This window comes from Cadophora gregata, assembly GCF_030347475.1.
Source record: "Cadophora gregata isolate MNR1 chromosome Unknown scaffold_14, whole genome shotgun sequence".
NCBI lineage: Eukaryota > Fungi > Ascomycota > Leotiomycetes > Helotiales > Ploettnerulaceae > Cadophora > Cadophora gregata.
In genome coordinates, this window is record NW_026695937.1 from 757,155 (window position 1) to 774,745 (window position 17,591).

General features: G+C 40.7%; 4 protein-coding genes across 4 annotated transcripts; 3 read left to right on the forward strand and 1 right to left on the reverse strand.

The window, feature by feature from the left end:
- Positions 1 to 8,607: 8,607 nt before the first annotated feature.
- Positions 8,608 to 13,053, forward strand: ONS95_004322 (uncharacterized protein; the record flags this gene model as incomplete). The annotated part of the gene is made up of 11 exons (XM_058497680.1): positions 8,608 to 9,336; positions 9,400 to 9,592; positions 9,644 to 9,741; positions 9,897 to 9,997; positions 10,048 to 10,328; positions 10,376 to 10,504; positions 10,551 to 10,657; positions 10,710 to 11,171; positions 11,229 to 11,360; positions 11,411 to 11,507; positions 11,563 to 13,053. 11 exons carry the CDS (start codon positions 8,608 to 8,610, stop codon positions 11,952 to 11,954), a joined length of 2,721 nt encoding a protein of 906 aa, XP_058352406.1. The 3' UTR covers positions 11,955 to 13,053.
- Positions 12,049 to 12,858, reverse strand: ONS95_004323 (uncharacterized protein; the record flags this gene model as incomplete). The annotated part of the gene is made up of 2 exons (XM_058497681.1): positions 12,049 to 12,720; positions 12,763 to 12,858. The coding sequence occupies 2 exons, from the start codon at positions 12,856 to 12,858 to the stop codon at positions 12,049 to 12,051; spliced, it is 768 nt and encodes a 255-aa protein (XP_058352407.1).
- Positions 13,054 to 13,336: 283 nt separating the features above from the next.
- ONS95_004324 (uncharacterized protein) lies at positions 13,337 to 14,969 on the forward strand (the record flags this gene model as incomplete). The annotated part of the gene is made up of 4 exons (XM_058497682.1): positions 13,337 to 13,393; positions 13,449 to 14,006; positions 14,064 to 14,192; positions 14,241 to 14,969. 4 exons carry the CDS (start codon positions 13,337 to 13,339, stop codon positions 14,967 to 14,969), a joined length of 1,473 nt encoding a protein of 490 aa, XP_058352408.1.
- Positions 14,970 to 15,717: 748 nt separating this feature from the next.
- On the forward strand, positions 15,718 to 17,244 carry ONS95_004325 (uncharacterized protein; the record flags this gene model as incomplete). The annotated part of the gene is made up of 4 exons (XM_058497683.1): positions 15,718 to 15,932; positions 15,991 to 16,367; positions 16,417 to 16,660; positions 16,737 to 17,244. 4 exons carry the CDS (start codon positions 15,718 to 15,720, stop codon positions 17,242 to 17,244), a joined length of 1,344 nt encoding a protein of 447 aa, XP_058352409.1.
- Between the last annotated feature and the right edge of the window lie 347 nt (positions 17,245 to 17,591).

The window sequence follows — 17,591 nt, forward strand, 5'->3', positions numbered from 1 at the left end:
CAGGATTACTAAAGTTAAGGGACTAGTTAATTATTAACTAGCTCTACTAAAAATAATAAATATCTACCTAGTATTCTATATATCTCTCCTTAAACTAGCACCGCTAGGAGCACCGCCCGCTCCTATTACTAAAATATAACTGATTAATCTAAATACTAAATATAAAGTAGAGGCTATCCTTAACTATTAGAACTACTATAATAAACTATAATATTTAATTAAGTAGAAGGGGTACTTATAGTTAGAAAACACTTAAGAACCTAAGTCTAACCTCTACTACCCTAAGTTACTACGAAGTTTCTATTAATAAAACCCAGGTCTTCCTAGAAAGAGTTCCTAAAGTTAAGTAGTAGTTTATTAACTAAAGGGAACTCGGAGGAATCGCTAGTAGACGGCGGTATAAGTAGCCGAGTAGCAGAAGCTTACTTCTCCCTCTCTGCTACTCCCCGCGCCTCCGCTTTTTCCACTCTTTTTTTTACTTTAGCCTTATCTAACTTATCTAAAGTTCTTAGACTATAATAAAGTATTTCCCTCCCTTACTTGTGAAGCTTAGCTTAGCGCTACTCGAGCTCGCGAACGCGAGCTAAGCTAGTTATAGCCGCCTTAAAAGCTATATCTCTCTTAAACTTCAGGTAATCTTCCTCTATCTAAAGACTTTAGAGGTTATTAATAGAAACCTAAAGAGTATTATATTTCACGCTACGACAGATATACTCTCTATACCTCTAGGACTTCTTATTTAAGACTATATAATTATAATAGTAGTAGATATAATTAGAATATAATATACTAAGTGAACTATAGGAGTTAATTGTTTTAGTAAGTACTATCCTTTATTTATATTTAGTAGTTTTAGAGGATATAATAAAAGAAGAAGATAGCTATAAGTTGTTATTAATATTTCCTTTAGTATACTTAAGCGTGGGGACTACGCTAAGTAGGAAGGGAGATAGTATTATAAACGCACTTAGAAGAAGTATTATATATGTCTTAGCCCTAAGGCTCGGTAGCCTTACTGTATAGAGAAGCTAAGAACTAGGAACAGAATCACGGGACTATATGTCACGTGATAGTATAGAGCTTTTAGAACTATAAGATCTAAGGTTCCTAGAGCCTTAGATTATAAGATCTATAGGGATCCTTAGAGGATAAAGGTTCTATATAAGACTAGTATATCTGCTATTAGATAGGAGCTTCGTGCTTAACTTTAAATAGTATTTTAATACTTAGTAACTATCTTCTTATCTATATGATACACCTACCTCTTAATTATTAGAGATTAACTATAGCCTTCTGTATTTACAGCGAGTAAATACCGGACCGTTACAATTCTTATATATTCCGAAGATATTAACGAGTATAAAGATCACGTGCGAAAAGTTATTAAAAGGCTAAGAGACGCCGGCTTATAAATCGACGTTAAAAAGAGTGAGTTTTTAGTTACATGAACTAAATACTTAGGCTTTATAATTATAACTAAAGGAATAGAAGTTGATTAAGATAAAATCTCTGTAATAAGAGATTAGAAAGACTTTAGCTTAGTACACGGAATACAAAGCTTTTTAGGCTTCTATAACTTCTATCGACGATTTATAGCGGACTACGGTAAAATCGCTAAGCCGCTTATTAATCTTATAAAAAAGGAAGTACAGTTTAAGTTCGATAATAGCTGTAAAGATGCGTTCGAAAAGCTTAAAAAGAGCTTAATTATAGCACTTATACTACGTTACTACGACCCGGAATTAGAGACTATAATCGAAACTGACGCTAGCGACGGCGTAATAGCAGGGATATTATCTTAAAAACACCTAGATAGCGAATTTTACCTTATAGCGTTCTACTCTAAGACTATAGCCCCCGCTGAGTGTAATTACAAGATACACGATAAAGAGTTATTAGCGATTGTAAAATCGCTTAAAAACTGGAGATCCGACCTAGAGTGTATTCACTAGCGTATAAAGATCTACACTAATTATAAGGCGCTAGAGTATTTTATAATAACTAAAGCTTTAACCGGTAGATAAGCGCGTTAGGCTGAAGCGCTAGCTAATTATTACTTTATTATTAGCTATTATAGAGGTTCTGAAAACGCTAAAGCTGATATTCTTATAAGGGACGAAAGTGATACTAAAAATCAAGATACTATAAAAGTAAAGTATTATTTGAAATTGTTATTATAACCTGATTAAGTGGAAGAGGCTATAAAAGAGGATTTATAGCTAGCTTCTATAAGCACTATTATAGACGACTCCTACTTCGTCGATAGGCTTTTAAGAGCTAATAGATAAGAAAAGTCCTATGAGCCTCTAAGGATAGAAGTAAAAGAAAAGCCTAATAGTAACTTCTTGCTTAAAAACGAGCTATTATTATATAAAGGAAGACTATTAGTCCTTGACGTTACTGATTTATAATATCAGCTGATTAAGGAGGCTTATAATCAGATCTTTATAGCTTACCCCGGTAGAGATAAGACTTATTAGCTTATAAAGGCTCGATATTATTAGTCTAATATACTAGTTGATATCGCTAACTACGTTAATAGGTGCTACGATTATTAAAGGACTAAAAAATTGACAGATAAAACGCCGGGGTTATTATAACTTTTACCGATTCCTAAGAAGCCTTAGCGCGATATTAGTATAGATTTTACGGAGCTACTAAAGGATCGACACGGCTACGACTATATAATAGTAGTTATAGACTGTTTTATAAAGTAATCGATTTCTATTACTTGTAATAGACGAATAAACGCTAAGCAAATAGCTGCGTTATTTATAAAATATGTCTATTGAAACTACAGCGCCCTGGATACGATTATAAGCGATAGAGGCTCTTAATTCGTTTCTAAATATTAGTAAGAGCTATATCGCTTATTAGGAACTAAATTAAAGCTTTCTATAGCGTATCACCTGTAAACTGATAGTTAAACAGAGAACTATAATCGCTACTTAAAACAGCGACTACGAGTGTTCTTATTTTACTATTAAGATAACTAGTCTGAAATACTACCTTTATTAGACTACACGTAGTTAATATTACCGCACGCTAGCTTAGGGTGGCTAAGTCCTTATAAAGTACTTAACGGCTATAAGCCTAAGATGTCCTTTAATTAGGAGTAATTATCTAGCGAAGCTGCTAATAATATCAGAAAAAACAATATAGCTGTTATAACTAGATCTAAAACTCTATTAAAGTCCTTAAATTCAGGCGCTAGTAATAACGCTAGCTCGAATAATTATTAAGTGTTAAGGTTGACTACTTAACACTTAAGCGAGGAATATTAAGGTAAATAAATATCTAGACTAGATCCTACGCTAAGTAGTACTAGTTATACGCCGGTGCGAGAGCTAAAGAGTAGCTTTATTATATAAAAGGGTAACTAAAGTGTAGGGGGAAATAGCTCTATACTATACGATAGGAGCGATATTAGGTTACCGGATTCCATATAAGTGTTAATTCCATACTAAAACACGGTAATTCCCGCGTTAATTCTAGGACCCGGATCTAACGACGAACCTCGCTTAGCTCTACTACTATTCGACGCTAATACGTAGCGTACTAGAGATAATAATACAGTTACGTAATATAAATGTACTCAAAGGAGTGACGTAATAAATACCTTACGGCGTATATATAACGTAATAGAGTATACGAAGGTGTATATAGGTAAAGTGTAGGCCTTTTAAAAAGAGTATGCGAATCGTTTAAGATAAGATATCGATTTTATTATAGGAGATCACGTGTAGTTATATACGGAAAACCTCAAGTCGATACGGCCCTTAAAAAAGCTAGACTTTGTTAAGTGAGGTCCTTATAAGGTTATATAATAAGTAGGCTACGCTTACAAGTTAGAATTACCTCCTTCGATGAAAATCTACTTTATTATTAACCCCTCTCGATTACGGAAAGCGTATAAGCGAGCTGATAACGAATTAAATATTACCGACGCTATAGATGACGTAGAATACGACGAAGATAAATACGAGCTAGTTCGTATACTAGCTTATTATTATTACAACGATACGATATAATATCAAGTAGAGTAGAGAGACTACCCCCCTGATAACACGTGGTACGATATAAACGGCTTTAGTAATTCAGCTAAAGCTATATACGACTATTATAAAATCAATAGCGGAAGACCTCTTAGCCAATCAAAGCTCGCCTTTAACGCTCTATTACAAAACGACGATTTTACTTTTATAAGTAATAATCTTATAAGCGAATCAGAGGCTAAAGATTGGCTAGAACAGCCTATTACAGCTACAACCCTAGTTAATAATTCAACTAATATCGACGAACTAGAGCCTAGATTCCCTGCTCTACAGCTTACGCCGTAATAAGCTTTAGAAGCTAGCGAATTAGCTTCCTTATTACTAGCGTATTTACTTCACTTTACTAAGCCTATAGCTCGATTCTTCGCTAAACCAGATAGTGTAGTAAACCCCTTTTATCAGGTATTTAACGAAAAGCTCTTAACACTAGACGCTTATAAGTCGAATTATAAGCTATAAGGCTTAAAACCTAATAAAGAGTATATTATAACTTACGTACGAGCCTGGAACTGAAAACTCGTCGAAATCGCCTATATTATAATACGAATAGAAAAGGCTTGGCGAAAGGCTAACCCTAATAAGGAACAAGTAGTCCAGGAATATCTGGTGAATATATACTATTTGTAGTTATAACACTGCTAGCGTTAAAAAAGTGCTTTGTTTTATCTGCTTATTAGTTTGGTTTTATACCTCTTTTTACTTGCTTTTAATCTCTAATATATAATAATCACTTCTACTTTGTTTTTTTAATCGTTTTATTACGCTTTTAGGCTTATAACTCGATTTTTTCAAAGGGGGGGGTGATATAAAGGTAGTAGTAACTACTTCTTTACTATACCCGATTAGGAAGAGTCTAGAGCTCGGTAAAGCTCGGTAAGACTCGGTAGAGCTCGGTTAACTCTAAAGGGGTTTACCGATAGTTACCCACTTAGTTATACGCAAAGGGAAATAGCTCTACGCTACTATGGGAGTTTACGTCAAGTTTTACGTTAAGTGTAATTAGGCCTAATCGGGAATAGCCCGGGGAATTTGTCTATATAGGCTCGAGCGCCCTCCACGGAATCGAGGGCTCCTCAGCTTGATATTCGCGCTAATAGAGAGGTTATCACCTGATCCGTGGTTATTTCGCTCACGTGCTAGCTAACGCTAAACCGTGCTATTACATACTACCGAAAGTAATTGAACTAGCGATTCTCTTACACCTACTCCTAATATAACATAGTCTTCATAAGGTCTAGCACTTACTACGTTAAATAATAAAGTACTACTGCCCTCTCCTTATACTTCACGAACTCTATCCTATTACTAATTAATATTACTAATCCCTTTATAACTGTCTCTATTAGTAAAGGATATAAACATAACGCTAATCCTAAGTCCGAGTAGAATTAATTAGTTACTAAGAGTATATTAATCGCGCTATTCGACTCCTTTACTAGAGCGCCCTTCGGTGTCGCTTATAGATAGCCTAATAATAAGATAAGCTGTTAAATAGTAAATATAAGTATCCCCGAGTAAAAAGTATATACAAGAAATACTGAAAAATAAATATCTAGCTAATACTAGGAGGGGACTTAAAAAGACTAGCGAACAGCTTAGTCTATTATACCGATATAATAAGAGATACTAAGGAAGAAGTACTAGTTAGTGAGTAGATATAGTGCCTAAGGAGTAAGTTAAAGTAAGTGAGCTAATTAAAGACTTAGACATAAGGAAAAGAAGTAAAGTAAGCCGACTGCAATACTAATACTTAATATAAGTACTAAATACCCAGATAATAATCCGAAGTAAATTAAAGTAAGTAAGCTAATAGGAGATAAGATAATATATAATATAATTTAATTAATACTGGAAAACTAAAGTATAAATAAGAAACTGAAGTAAGTTAAAGTAAGTGAAATAGATATAAGGTAGTAGCTAGTATCTACCTTAATACCTGAACTTATACGACTCTTATAAGTAATGACTTATTAAATAAAGAGTAATATAATATTACTCGCTATAATTATCTTATCTTATTAAGGGGTTAGCGGTGATATCTAAGCGTGTAGTTAAGAAATAATAGAGGTGTTTCTAGCTGAAAAGGCGTGAATATATAAGCGCAGGAACACCTACTTAGCTATAACTTTATTAATTAATAAGCTATAATTAAAAGGATAACGTAAGGCGACTCTATATACCTTTCTTATCCTCAGATATTAATTCGTATTATATAAGAATATATAGTTAAGAAATCGCAGAGGTGTTTCTAGCTGAAAAAAAATAAGCGTAAAAGTATAGGAACACCTACCTAGCTATAACTTTATTAATTAATAAGCTATAATTAAAAGGATAACGTAGGGCGACTCTATATACCTTTCTTATCCTTAGATATTAATTCGTATTATATAAGAATATATAGTTAAGAAATCGTAGAAGTATTTCCAGCTAAAAAAAAGTAAGGGTCTATATTAAGTAATACCTACTTAGACGTAACTTTATTAATTAATAAGATATTATAAAAAGAATAATAAGAGGTAATCAAGTATATCTTTCTAATCCTTAGAAGATATTCAGGTCTATATATAGAGGTGTTATTAGAAAATACTAGGGAGGTTTCTAGTTAGACTATTCTACTAAGTGCGAGTAAGAAATTAACACCTTAGTCTTAGTATATATACTTCATCCTTAAGGAAATTAATATAAGTAAAAATAAATATTTCATTAAATAGATAAATAGATTACTTACTATCTATAGTATACCCGAAGTTATTTAAATAGTTATATGTTAAGTTATAGTAAAGTGACTAAAGAATTAAGGTTAGCTTGAAATTAATCTCTATATAAATTAGTACTATTTTCCCTTAGACGCTTTATAGCGAGAAAACTTACTTAGACTTACGTGTTACCTAATTAAGCAGTAGTATAGCGCTAAAGAGTAAGTTAAAGTAAATAAACTAATAAATAGTCTATACGTAGTAAGTAGAGGTAAATAGACTAATAGTGATAATAAGTCTATATATACCTAGGCAGGCGGTTTTCAAGCAAGAAGTAGCTATCTAAGATAAATATTACTAGTCCGATAACGATTGAAAGAATGGTATTAGTAGTTGGTGCTCACCTATTCAAGTACCGATGTACCTAAGGTAGGTAGGTACCTTACCTTATTAGGCAAGGGTTATATCACGTGATTTAAACTTTCTTAGCCCTTCGTACTCTTCTGCCTCTTGTCTTCTTCCGACTACTTTGATCGAATAACAGCACCAAATAATTCGAACATGGGCTTACACACTCTAAACACTATCATGCAATCAGAATATGGGGGATTTGGTTCGGGCTCGTCACAACCCAGCACCAATAAATGTGTTTCGAGTGCCAGAATTTCATGAAATGCCCCATACTGTCGTTCAAGGCTCAACCATATGGCGGATGTGCGTGGAAACGAGGAAGGGAAGTACGAGTGATATGGTTTCGATCGTTCAGTGCTTCCAACACACGACATCCTCTGGGCTTTCAGAAGAACTTGACCTTCAGCTCATGACGTGGGGCGGGATGTTTAGCCCCCAATAGCCAGAGTGGCCGATCAGTCAGCCGGCTTTTAAGCCAATCAGTCAGCTAGGAAAAAAACGTCAGCCAGTCAGCTCAAAGATATTCGTAAGCCAGTCAGCTCGAATATAGCCAGCTTATAAGCTAGCTTATAAGCTAGCCCTTATATTTTTGACGATTTTAGAGTGAGGTTTTTAGTACTTAGTATATCGATTTGACACTCGCTTATAGAAATAGGGGTCTCGGAGCGGAAAAACTACCTTTAACTAGCTTAAATTAGGCGGTCTAACACGGCAGAATAATCAAATCTTATCTTAAAGCTATATAAACTCTCAAATATATCTAAATTAACACTAGAAATATATTTCACTTTACTACACTCTTTAAAGTTAATAATATAACTTTAAAAGCTATAGAAATCTATCTATAAGTACTATAAGTGCTTTAATTACTAACCTTTTTCTACATATAGTGATATCTAGTACAGTTGATTTTTACAGGGATTTTTTATATATGTCTATCTTTAGAATCAGCTTTTAAGCAGCTTTTAAGCTCTTCAGTTAAAGCCATTAAGCTGTGATTTCTATGTAAGCCAGTCAGCTCAGCAAGTTGCTCAGCTGATGGCTGACTGATTGGCTGATCGGCCACTCTGCCAATAGCTGACATGATCTCGGCCTTGCCGTCTGAATTGGGCTTTTGATCGGGAGAAACAATCATTGATTATCGATTTGAAGCATTCGCCATTGGCTTAAATCCAAGATTCTGCGGTGCAGTTCTCTTCTTTCGATTTCTTGCATATCCTCCATGTTCAGCCATGCCCACCTCCCCCGCTCTCAGCGGTTCTTCATGGGGTGGAGCCAATCCCAAGCACAGGAATCATTTTTCTTAATCTAATTGATGGGCATGGTGTGGACATTACAGCATAGCGTGTTCTTGCGTTACTACAAGAGGGGCGCAATCCCCAATTCTGAGCCTCATGCAGTCTTTGTCCTATTCTCTCGTGAGTACTTAGCCCAGCACCATCGAGATGGTCAATAGGGAGGCCTCAATGATCAATGGCATTCATTTTGAGAATCCTCGCCATGAGGCGCACCAGGATATCCACATTGACATGCAATACGCACAGCATGGATGCACTCGCGATGAATTCGCAGCGGAGCCTTGGACTCACTGCAAGGATCATACAAGCACGTACCTTAGTATGCGATTCGATAAAAGAAGTGACTTTATAACCAAACTCTCAGAAGAAAAGTTGAGGCGGGTTAAGCATGAGGAGAAGCGCATAGATCAGACAAGAGTCAACTTCACCTCATATGAGAGAAAGAAAGCGATGATGGAAAAATTGAAGGCAGCGAAACAGGGCTGGAGGAATGAAGTGATGAACAAGCAAGAAGAGTATGTCGCGAAAATACGAAAGGATTCATCGAAGTTCCGGAACCAGAAGCTGGACTTGGAGCTTCTCGAGCGCGTGAAGTTATGGAAAATCGCCGATAATGAGGAAGAATCCGGTTTGCAACCAAAAACAGATCTTGAGTACGGATTCAAAGCATGTGCGATATATTTCCAGAAGAACGGTTCTGGATTTGAGGAGTATACGCATGACAACCCGAAGTTTCTGCCGAGCGTTTTTCCGAACCAGAAAATGTCTGTACACAACATACTCGAAGACGAACCAGGAAACCCTTTGGGAGAAACATGTCCATCCAACAGATTGAGATATTTCCATTTTCCATCGAACAATATGCGCTGGATTGAGGTATGATGCATTGATGCCAAGCAGTAACAATATTATGACGAATATCTGCTGACCAATGACAAGAAAGCAATGGCGAGATATTATGGGGAGAAAGATGGCGACCATCATAACGATTCAAAACCAACAAAGGAGATGTCCAAGGCAGAGAAACTTCTGTCTCGTGAATTCTGGAGGGGCCAACTTCATGGTGGGAGCGGAGGAAATGGCCCGGTGCATGCCAGGTATATGCGATCTCGATGTTCTATCGTTCCTGAAGGTGTGTCTAACGCAATGATATCAATGGCCCCTTCTGATAAATTTGAAATAGATGTAGGCTCCGGCGCATATGAACAACCAGTTGTTGATCCACGAAGCTCGTCCATATCCGTTTCGCAAAAAAATAAAAAGAAGAATTTTGCTCTTTTCGTATGTTGTTCGCTTCTGCTTGGTCAGAACTGAAACTAACTTCTCTATGGATGCCTTATCTACACTGGGAGACAGACAGCAGAAGGGCGCGGATGGCTGAAGTAGTTAAAGAAGTTACAATTGAGCTGGAGAACATGAATCCGGGTCTGAGGAAGCGGTACCCGAAAGCTAAGAAAGCGGACGAGAAAGCCAAGGAGTCGTTCTTTGACATCTGGCAAGCAACAGCTAAAGAAAAGAAGCGAGAAAAGATGCCCCAGTAACTATCGCTTGTACATTCTTCAATCTAACTTGGCTAACTGGAGCCAGAAAGTCGAAGCTGGGTGAATACTTGTTTGCTTTGGCCATGGTTGCGGATGCTATGGACTACGAAGCAGACGAACGACTTCTTCGTGACAACTTACATCAAAATCCACCATTGCACATAAGACGAACTTTGGACCAATCGTACTTCTTGACCTTAGATGATACAGGAATTCGAGACAAGGACCAAGTAGTCTACCGTGGGACTAGACTTGGCAACAGTTTCCACTCCCACAGCACGAGGGTTGTGATGGTCGATCAATTATGGCTATGGATTTTGGACGACAGTATGTTAGGTATCATGAAAACTGCTATTCTGGCTCACCATTCACAGATACTATCTTGACTTCTTTTCCTCGACGCTGGGGTAGAAACAAGCCCGATCCTTCTGGAGTACACAAAAGTTTGAGAGACAGGCTCAAGCATCTTCCCGAGGGGCAAATACAATCCGTATACGATCTTGGTACGTGTTTCTCTTTTCTGAAACTGACAAAGCTCACCGATTCCAGCACTCATAATCATTGACCAGTGCTCGCGGGTGTTTTTCGATCGTACGAAGCCCTTGGATCAGAGACCCGAAGTGATGGATTTGTTCGCCTCAGCCATAGGTAACGTTGTATGCTCATACTATTTCCCCTAGCCTGAAGACAAATACTCATTTACCGCAGGCAGAGCAAACAACAATTGCTTACGAGAGCTTCTGGCGAAACTTGGAAATACGCTCCAAAAACCCTATTCCCTACGGCTCAAACGAGCATGTCAGCCACAAATATCTCGACATCAACCCAGAAGGTACCATACTACGTGAATCACACGACATTGCAGAAGAACTTCAGATCATGATTCGCATTTACAATCAACAATTACATGTTGTTCGAGATCTTCGGAAGATCTTGGGTCATATCAATGGAGAATCTAAAAACGAAACTGACGAGATGAGGAGTATCATGAAGTTTCTGAAGTACAAGGAGAATCCAGGGGCCAAGGAAGGAGAAACGAACAGCTATGGTGAGCCGGACATTGTTCCAGAACACACAATCCAGGAAGCAAATGACACGTTGGAACTCCTTCGGAACCGGCTTTCAGAGATCCAGGAATTAGAAGATGCTGCTGTTCGGACTAGTCAACAGGTTCGTGAGCTAGTCAGACGGAGTTCTTTTCATGAGATTTCTGCTGATATTTCATAGCTTCAAGGTCTCTTATCACTGAAACAGCAACAAGCGAGTATTATCGAAGCCAAAGCTGCACTGAGAAGGGCAGATGAAAGCGTCAAACAAGGTAGAGCTATCATGGCATTCACGTTGGTGACGATATTCTTCGTAAGTGAACCTTCGCACTATCAAATAAGATGAACACTTAGCGACGACAGTTACCACTCGGTTTCCTTGCTACTTTCTTCGGGATGAACAACAAGGACATAAATGATGCTCCTTGGATGACATTAAATCAACAGCTCAAGTACATGTGTAAGCTACCCCTCCCTGCAACACTTCCAGAAGCCCCTCATTCACACGCTTCTAGTTGGACTTTCCACAGCTGTGATAGTGTTCGCCGTTTCAACAGCATTCAGTCCCTGGACCCGCGCAACGCTCACTATCTTCGTCAAAGTACCTCTCGCTTTCATAGCTGAATATACTGGTCTCCGTGCTGCGTGGAATGAGTACATTGTTGGCCACTCGGCGCTGGAGAAAAGGGGCCAGATGAAATTAGATCGGATATATGGGAGGCAGAAACGCAAGGAGAGCAAAATGAACGATGAGGAGGAGAAGGGTAAGACGGAGGCTCAATGGGGCATACGTACTGGGGTTTCAGAGGGTGCTCGTCAGAGAACGGCAAGTCAATTGGGATTTGATCTCCGCAATGGTGGCAAGTTAAAAGACTTACAGGACACGAGTATAGAGGAAATGGTGTAATTGCGCAGAAGTGGGACCCAAATACTGAGGAATGTCAGTTTTTCAGTCCATTTTACGACTTGAAACCAAATAGCAAAGACAATGCACCCACCCATTATCTATGCTTCAATGTGTCATGGTACATATCCGAAACTCCACCACATCCCTCGCAAGGGATCGATATTCCATAAGTACATTTCTTGCAAACCCCACAATGCCACTCGCGCCAATCATTACACTCTCCACAGACGCGACAATGGGTGGTGTTTGCTAAATCCTGCCAATATTCTCTACAGAAAGAATACATGTACATCCCCTCATCTGACAGTCCCTTCACAAACAACTCTTTCGTTAGCAGATCCCGCTCTTCAGGTGTGACCTCAGGCGCAATCCATTTCTCTTTCCATTCCGATAGGTCCGGGTCCCAGAATTCAGTGAAATAATCACCGACAGGCGCTTTCGTCAACGGCGACCCTTCAGGGATGCCCATGAGTTTGCACCGAAGCGAAGCAACCATTTCCTCGTCCGTGACATCGAAAGGAGGAAAGTGCTTTTTCTGATGCTTCTTCTGTTGCTTTTTGATCCAGGTCAGGAAGCAAGGAGAAGCCCGCACCCGGGCCTTTCCAAAGAAAGCCGTGAGCATATTCAGGGGGTTGACGCAAGCCGAGCAAGTGCAGCTGTCAGAGCAACCGGATCCGTTCACGGCGCATTTACATCTGGAGGAGCAGCCTTTCTTGCAGGCGCAGTGGAGTTCCGAATTCCCATATCCGATATGATCGCGCTCTGTCTGCTTATCTAGTCAGCTGCTGATGGGTGCAGGCAATCGGACACGCAAAACTTGTAGGGTACGGTTGGGTGAGACTACTTCTGTGACTTTACGATTGGAGCTGTCACCATCTGGTTCCTCAAAGCTGTAGACGGACATGTTGACTTCGTACACTCGATCTGGAAAGGAACTCTAGGGGAGATGGTCAAACATCGGGTTTGAAAAGCCACTTAACGCCAAACGCGTGGCGAGAGGGACGCGACGCATTGACGCGGGTCCTCGTGATTGCAATCTTAAATTGGACATGCGCTCACGTGAGATTCTATTTTCTCCACGAAAGAAATTCAAGCTCCGCTACATTTTGTGAGACAACACTCACAAATCAACTGCTTGACGAGAGGCAAATGCTCCGATTCGCATCTTTCGTCCCCCTGTTAATCATGTGATCAAAGCGTGACTGTGATGTAATTCTCGGGTGGCTTATCTCAGCACAATTACCTACCTTACTTACTCACCAAAGTTTACTCCGGCCGACTCAAGCCTACCGAGCTACAACCACGTTGTGATGTGACCGAGAGGTCTTGGACACTCCTATCAAACACTTAACAGTATTTTGAAGAACATATATTTAGCAAACATGGTCAATCACGGTGCAAGTGCTGCATGCCAGAACTGCAAGAGGAGGAAGGTCAAGGTGGATTTCATTCTTGCTACAATTCATGAACTCGAGCTGATGAGGGGCGAACCAGTGCGACGAGACACGCCCAGCATGCCTGCGCTGTCTGAAGATCGGGAAGAAATGTCCTGGATATCTTGATGAGTGGGATCTTGCGTTCCGCAGTGAGAATGAGGTGGTAAAAGCAAAAGTATTATATCAGCAGTCAACACCTAGTCGTCAGTGGTCCTCAAACAGGAGCACAAAGGATGTATCGCGATGGGGAACCAGTTCATCTCTCTCCAAGGTCGGAATTGAATCCTCCAGTATGCTTCCGGACGATCTTCACGAGCAGGCGATTCGTCTATTCTTCCAGGACTACATCATCGAGTCGTGCGGCCTATGCCCAGGCTATCTCAACTATCTTCCTCGGTTGTATAGCCAGTCTACAGACAGCTCACTACTCACTGTCGCTGTCCTCGCGGCTTCCTATGCGAATATGGCTCAGAAAATGAACCGGCATGACATAACTATCAAGGCTATGTCACACTATCGCAAAGCTCTGAGGGATGTAAGTACTATACTTGCAGAAAACAAAGAGCCGGCGAGCGATACGACGATGACTTCGATTATGCTCCTTGGACTGTATGAGGTAAATAAAGTCTTGAAAACTACATTGAGAATAAGCTGCTAATGAAGCTCGCTGAAGTGCATTAACACTACAATATCGGAAACCGAGGCCATGCAACATACTCAAGGACTTGTCGTCCTGCTAGACATCCGTCTCGCAGTTCTCGCGGAAGGGCCATCCCTTCTGCAAATAGTCTGTTGCCAAACGGTATTTCCTCTCGACGATCTTCTCATAAAAAGCTGATTTGTAATCTAGCAACGGCGGAATCTCGATCTGAGAATTCTCCCTCGTCATTCTCATACCAGGCTGGTCAGCTTTCCCGACATGACCCAGCCAGCAAATCAGATGTGTCTCAACATGCAGCATGTAAGCATTTGGGTCGCCGAAGTCAACTCAGTAATTCTCGCAGGCCATGAGCAGGCTTCATATCGCGATTTACTTTGCGAATTCTCAGTCCTTGAGAAAGAGCTCTGTGACTGGAACGAGGCGGCATTTGTTTCTATGGGTTATCAACGGGTGCAGTCCGAAGATGATTCGGCTTCTTTCAAACACGACAATTATCCTGGTTTCTGGACCCTCAGTATCTGGAATAAGCACCGTGCAACTCGGATTCTTTTGCATCAACTATTGCTCGAGCTTTTTCAGGCTGTGGGAAAGATCCAGAAACTTGGAGATATCGACATGCGTGATTTTGAAGAGCAAGAGCTTGCCTCACGGGCCACAATTCAAGAGATGACAGAAGATATTCTATCCAGCGCTCCGTTTGCTCTTGGTGAGATGAGTGTCCCGCCCAAAAGCATTGGGGGCTACTTTCTCGTTTGGTCTCTTCAAACCATCCTTCGATGCTCATTTGTATCTCACGAGCAACGTCACGAAGCTCGAGCGGTTTTGGAGAAAGTTGGACGCCAATGCGGCATCAAATGTGCGACCATGATAGCCAAGAGCTCACAGCAATATGACCTCTACAAGAAGGGTACAGCATAATTGCCTGTCAACCCGTCGGCTCTTACGTTATTAAACGTCAACGTTGCCAGTTGTCTGAGGCCCCCACGTTATTCCCGGACTTCCATCAGCATTAAGGTTTGCATTCATTTGCAGGCTACAGAATGACAGTAAAAGAAGAGTTGACCATTCTCGTATGCACCTCGATAATTCTGTTTCTCGGGTTGTGCTGAAGTTGCCAGGCTCACGGTTTTCGTGGGTTTTCGTGAAGGAAAGGAGTCATTGTCGTAATCACGACCCGATATTCCCACCATTCAGAGCAGTGGCGGCAACAACAAATCCCGCCAAATATCGGACGATCAACCAATAGCAAGCCCATCCCACTTTGATGATCAACGGATAATTCCGCATCTTCAATTTGCCGCCTCCAAAAATGACTAGCGTTCCGAGACACATAGCGTTACCGGGACCCCTCTTCCGAGCTCAAAGCCCATTGTTACAGTCGGAATCTTGCGTCACTTTCATTGTTAGTAACATTCTTCCAGAGTTCTTGAGACATGCAGCATGATGGATACCTCATCGTCCCTTGTATCTCGTTCAGTTTAGCTTTCCGAAGCTTGGTAATCGAGAATTGTTAAGCTACGCTTTTGAGCCTCATGATCGCCATACCGCGGCCTTTCCATTCTTGAACTGGACAGTATATAACCAAAAAGTAGCAACACACCAGGCGGTATTCTTCATTTTTCATTACGTTTATCTATGCTCTGAAACACTTCCAGGACTTCCCTCAATGATTACCAACACCGAATCGTCTGGAGAGACTCCGAATCCGACGGTCGCCAATACGAGAAATCATCATTCAGACTCGAGCAGTTACACAGATTATCAAGAGAAGGCGGAGGCCGAGCAACCACAAACCGGTGATAATGTTGGCGCGGAAAGGAGTGGAAATGTTACAGCTGGCCTACAGGTTGTGGGAGCCTTTTTCTTGATGTTTAATTCTTGGCAAGTACACTATTTCAACTCACCACTTACGAAGGACTACAAGCTAATAGAAATTCAGGGGCGTGGCAAATACTTTTGGCGCGTACCAAAACTACTACGAGAACGCATTACTGAAAAATGAGACACCTTCACGAATATCCTGGATCGGGTCTATCCAAGCCTTTCTACTCCTTCTCCTCGGTGGCCTTCTCACTGGCCCTGTCTTCGATGCTGGTCATCTGCGCGGACTCGTCACTATCGGGACCGCAGCATCTATGTTTGGGATGATGATGACTAGCATCTGTAAAGAGTACTGGCAGGTAGTTCTGGCACAAGGCCTGATTGTGGGATTCGGTTCTGGCTGTATGCTTCTGCCAAGTGTCGCCGTATTCCCGCAGTACTTTACGAAACGCAGAGCTCTTGCCACCGGCCTCGCTGCAGCTGGAAGCAGTCTAGGTAGGACTTTATTCAGACTTGTTTGAATTACCTTGCTAATTTTTCTTAGGTGGTGTCGTGTACCCAACTGTCTTCCACGAACTCCAGCCGAAAATCGGATTTGGTTGGACCACAAGAGTGATTGCTTTCATGATGCTAGGTACATTGACGATCCCTATGACGGTCATGAGAGCCAAAGTATTTCCAGCCACTCGGAGACCGCTCTTTGACTTCAAAGTCCTGCGAAATGTGCCCTTCGTTCTCTTTTCATTGGGGGAATTCTTTGGCTTTATGGGAATGTACATCCCGTTCTAGTATGTGTATTCTCTTTGGAGCCCACTATGCCCCACCATTTGTCGACAGAATATTTACTTATCTCCATCCGTGTAGTTACATTACAAGCTACAGCTTAGCCAAAGATATCGCGAACGCCAATCTCAGCTTCTACCTCCTCGCCATCATAAACGCAGGCTCAATCTTCGGACGAATTGTCCCCAACTTCGTCGCCGACATCTCTGGGCCCCTCAATATCTGTGGACCCTTTGTTCTATTTTGTGGCATCATTGCATTCTGCTGGACGTCGGTCTCATCGATCGGGCAGATCATCGTCTTTTGTCTATTCTACGGATTTTTCTCTGGAACCTTCGTCTCGATTACTGGCCCATCCCTTGCGTCCATTTTGACTGACATGTCAGTGATGGGGACGCATATGGGCATGAGTTTTGCTGCTGCCTCGCTTGGTCTATTAGTAGGAAATCCAGTCGCTGGGGTGCTGCTGGACAGTTACGGTTGGATTGGACCGGCAATGTTTTGTGGCGCTACAAATCTGTTGGCGGGCATATGTGTAGTGCTTGCGAGATTTAGTAAGACTGGGAATGTTTGGGTGGTTAAGGCTTGAATGCTGCATCCAAATATGATTCTTCCTTATGTATGGTACGGATACACAAAATAGAATTCAACCTGCTTTGTTACCAGCCGCCAGAATGGCGATGGTCAGGTGCGACAACACGGAATAAGATGTGGCAGATCTATGGTTCCGTCTGGCGGATGTTTACAACCCAATACAGTCTTACAAATCGACTTACTAAGTCAAGCACCTTTCTTGGTGAGTACCGACACTTGGAAAGGTACCATATTTTTGCACAGTACACTCCTGAATGTACTTGGATACAGGTTCAGCTTTAGCGAGATGTTATCTTACATGCAGATAACCTATCGTCGCCATTGACTACGGACAATTTAAGT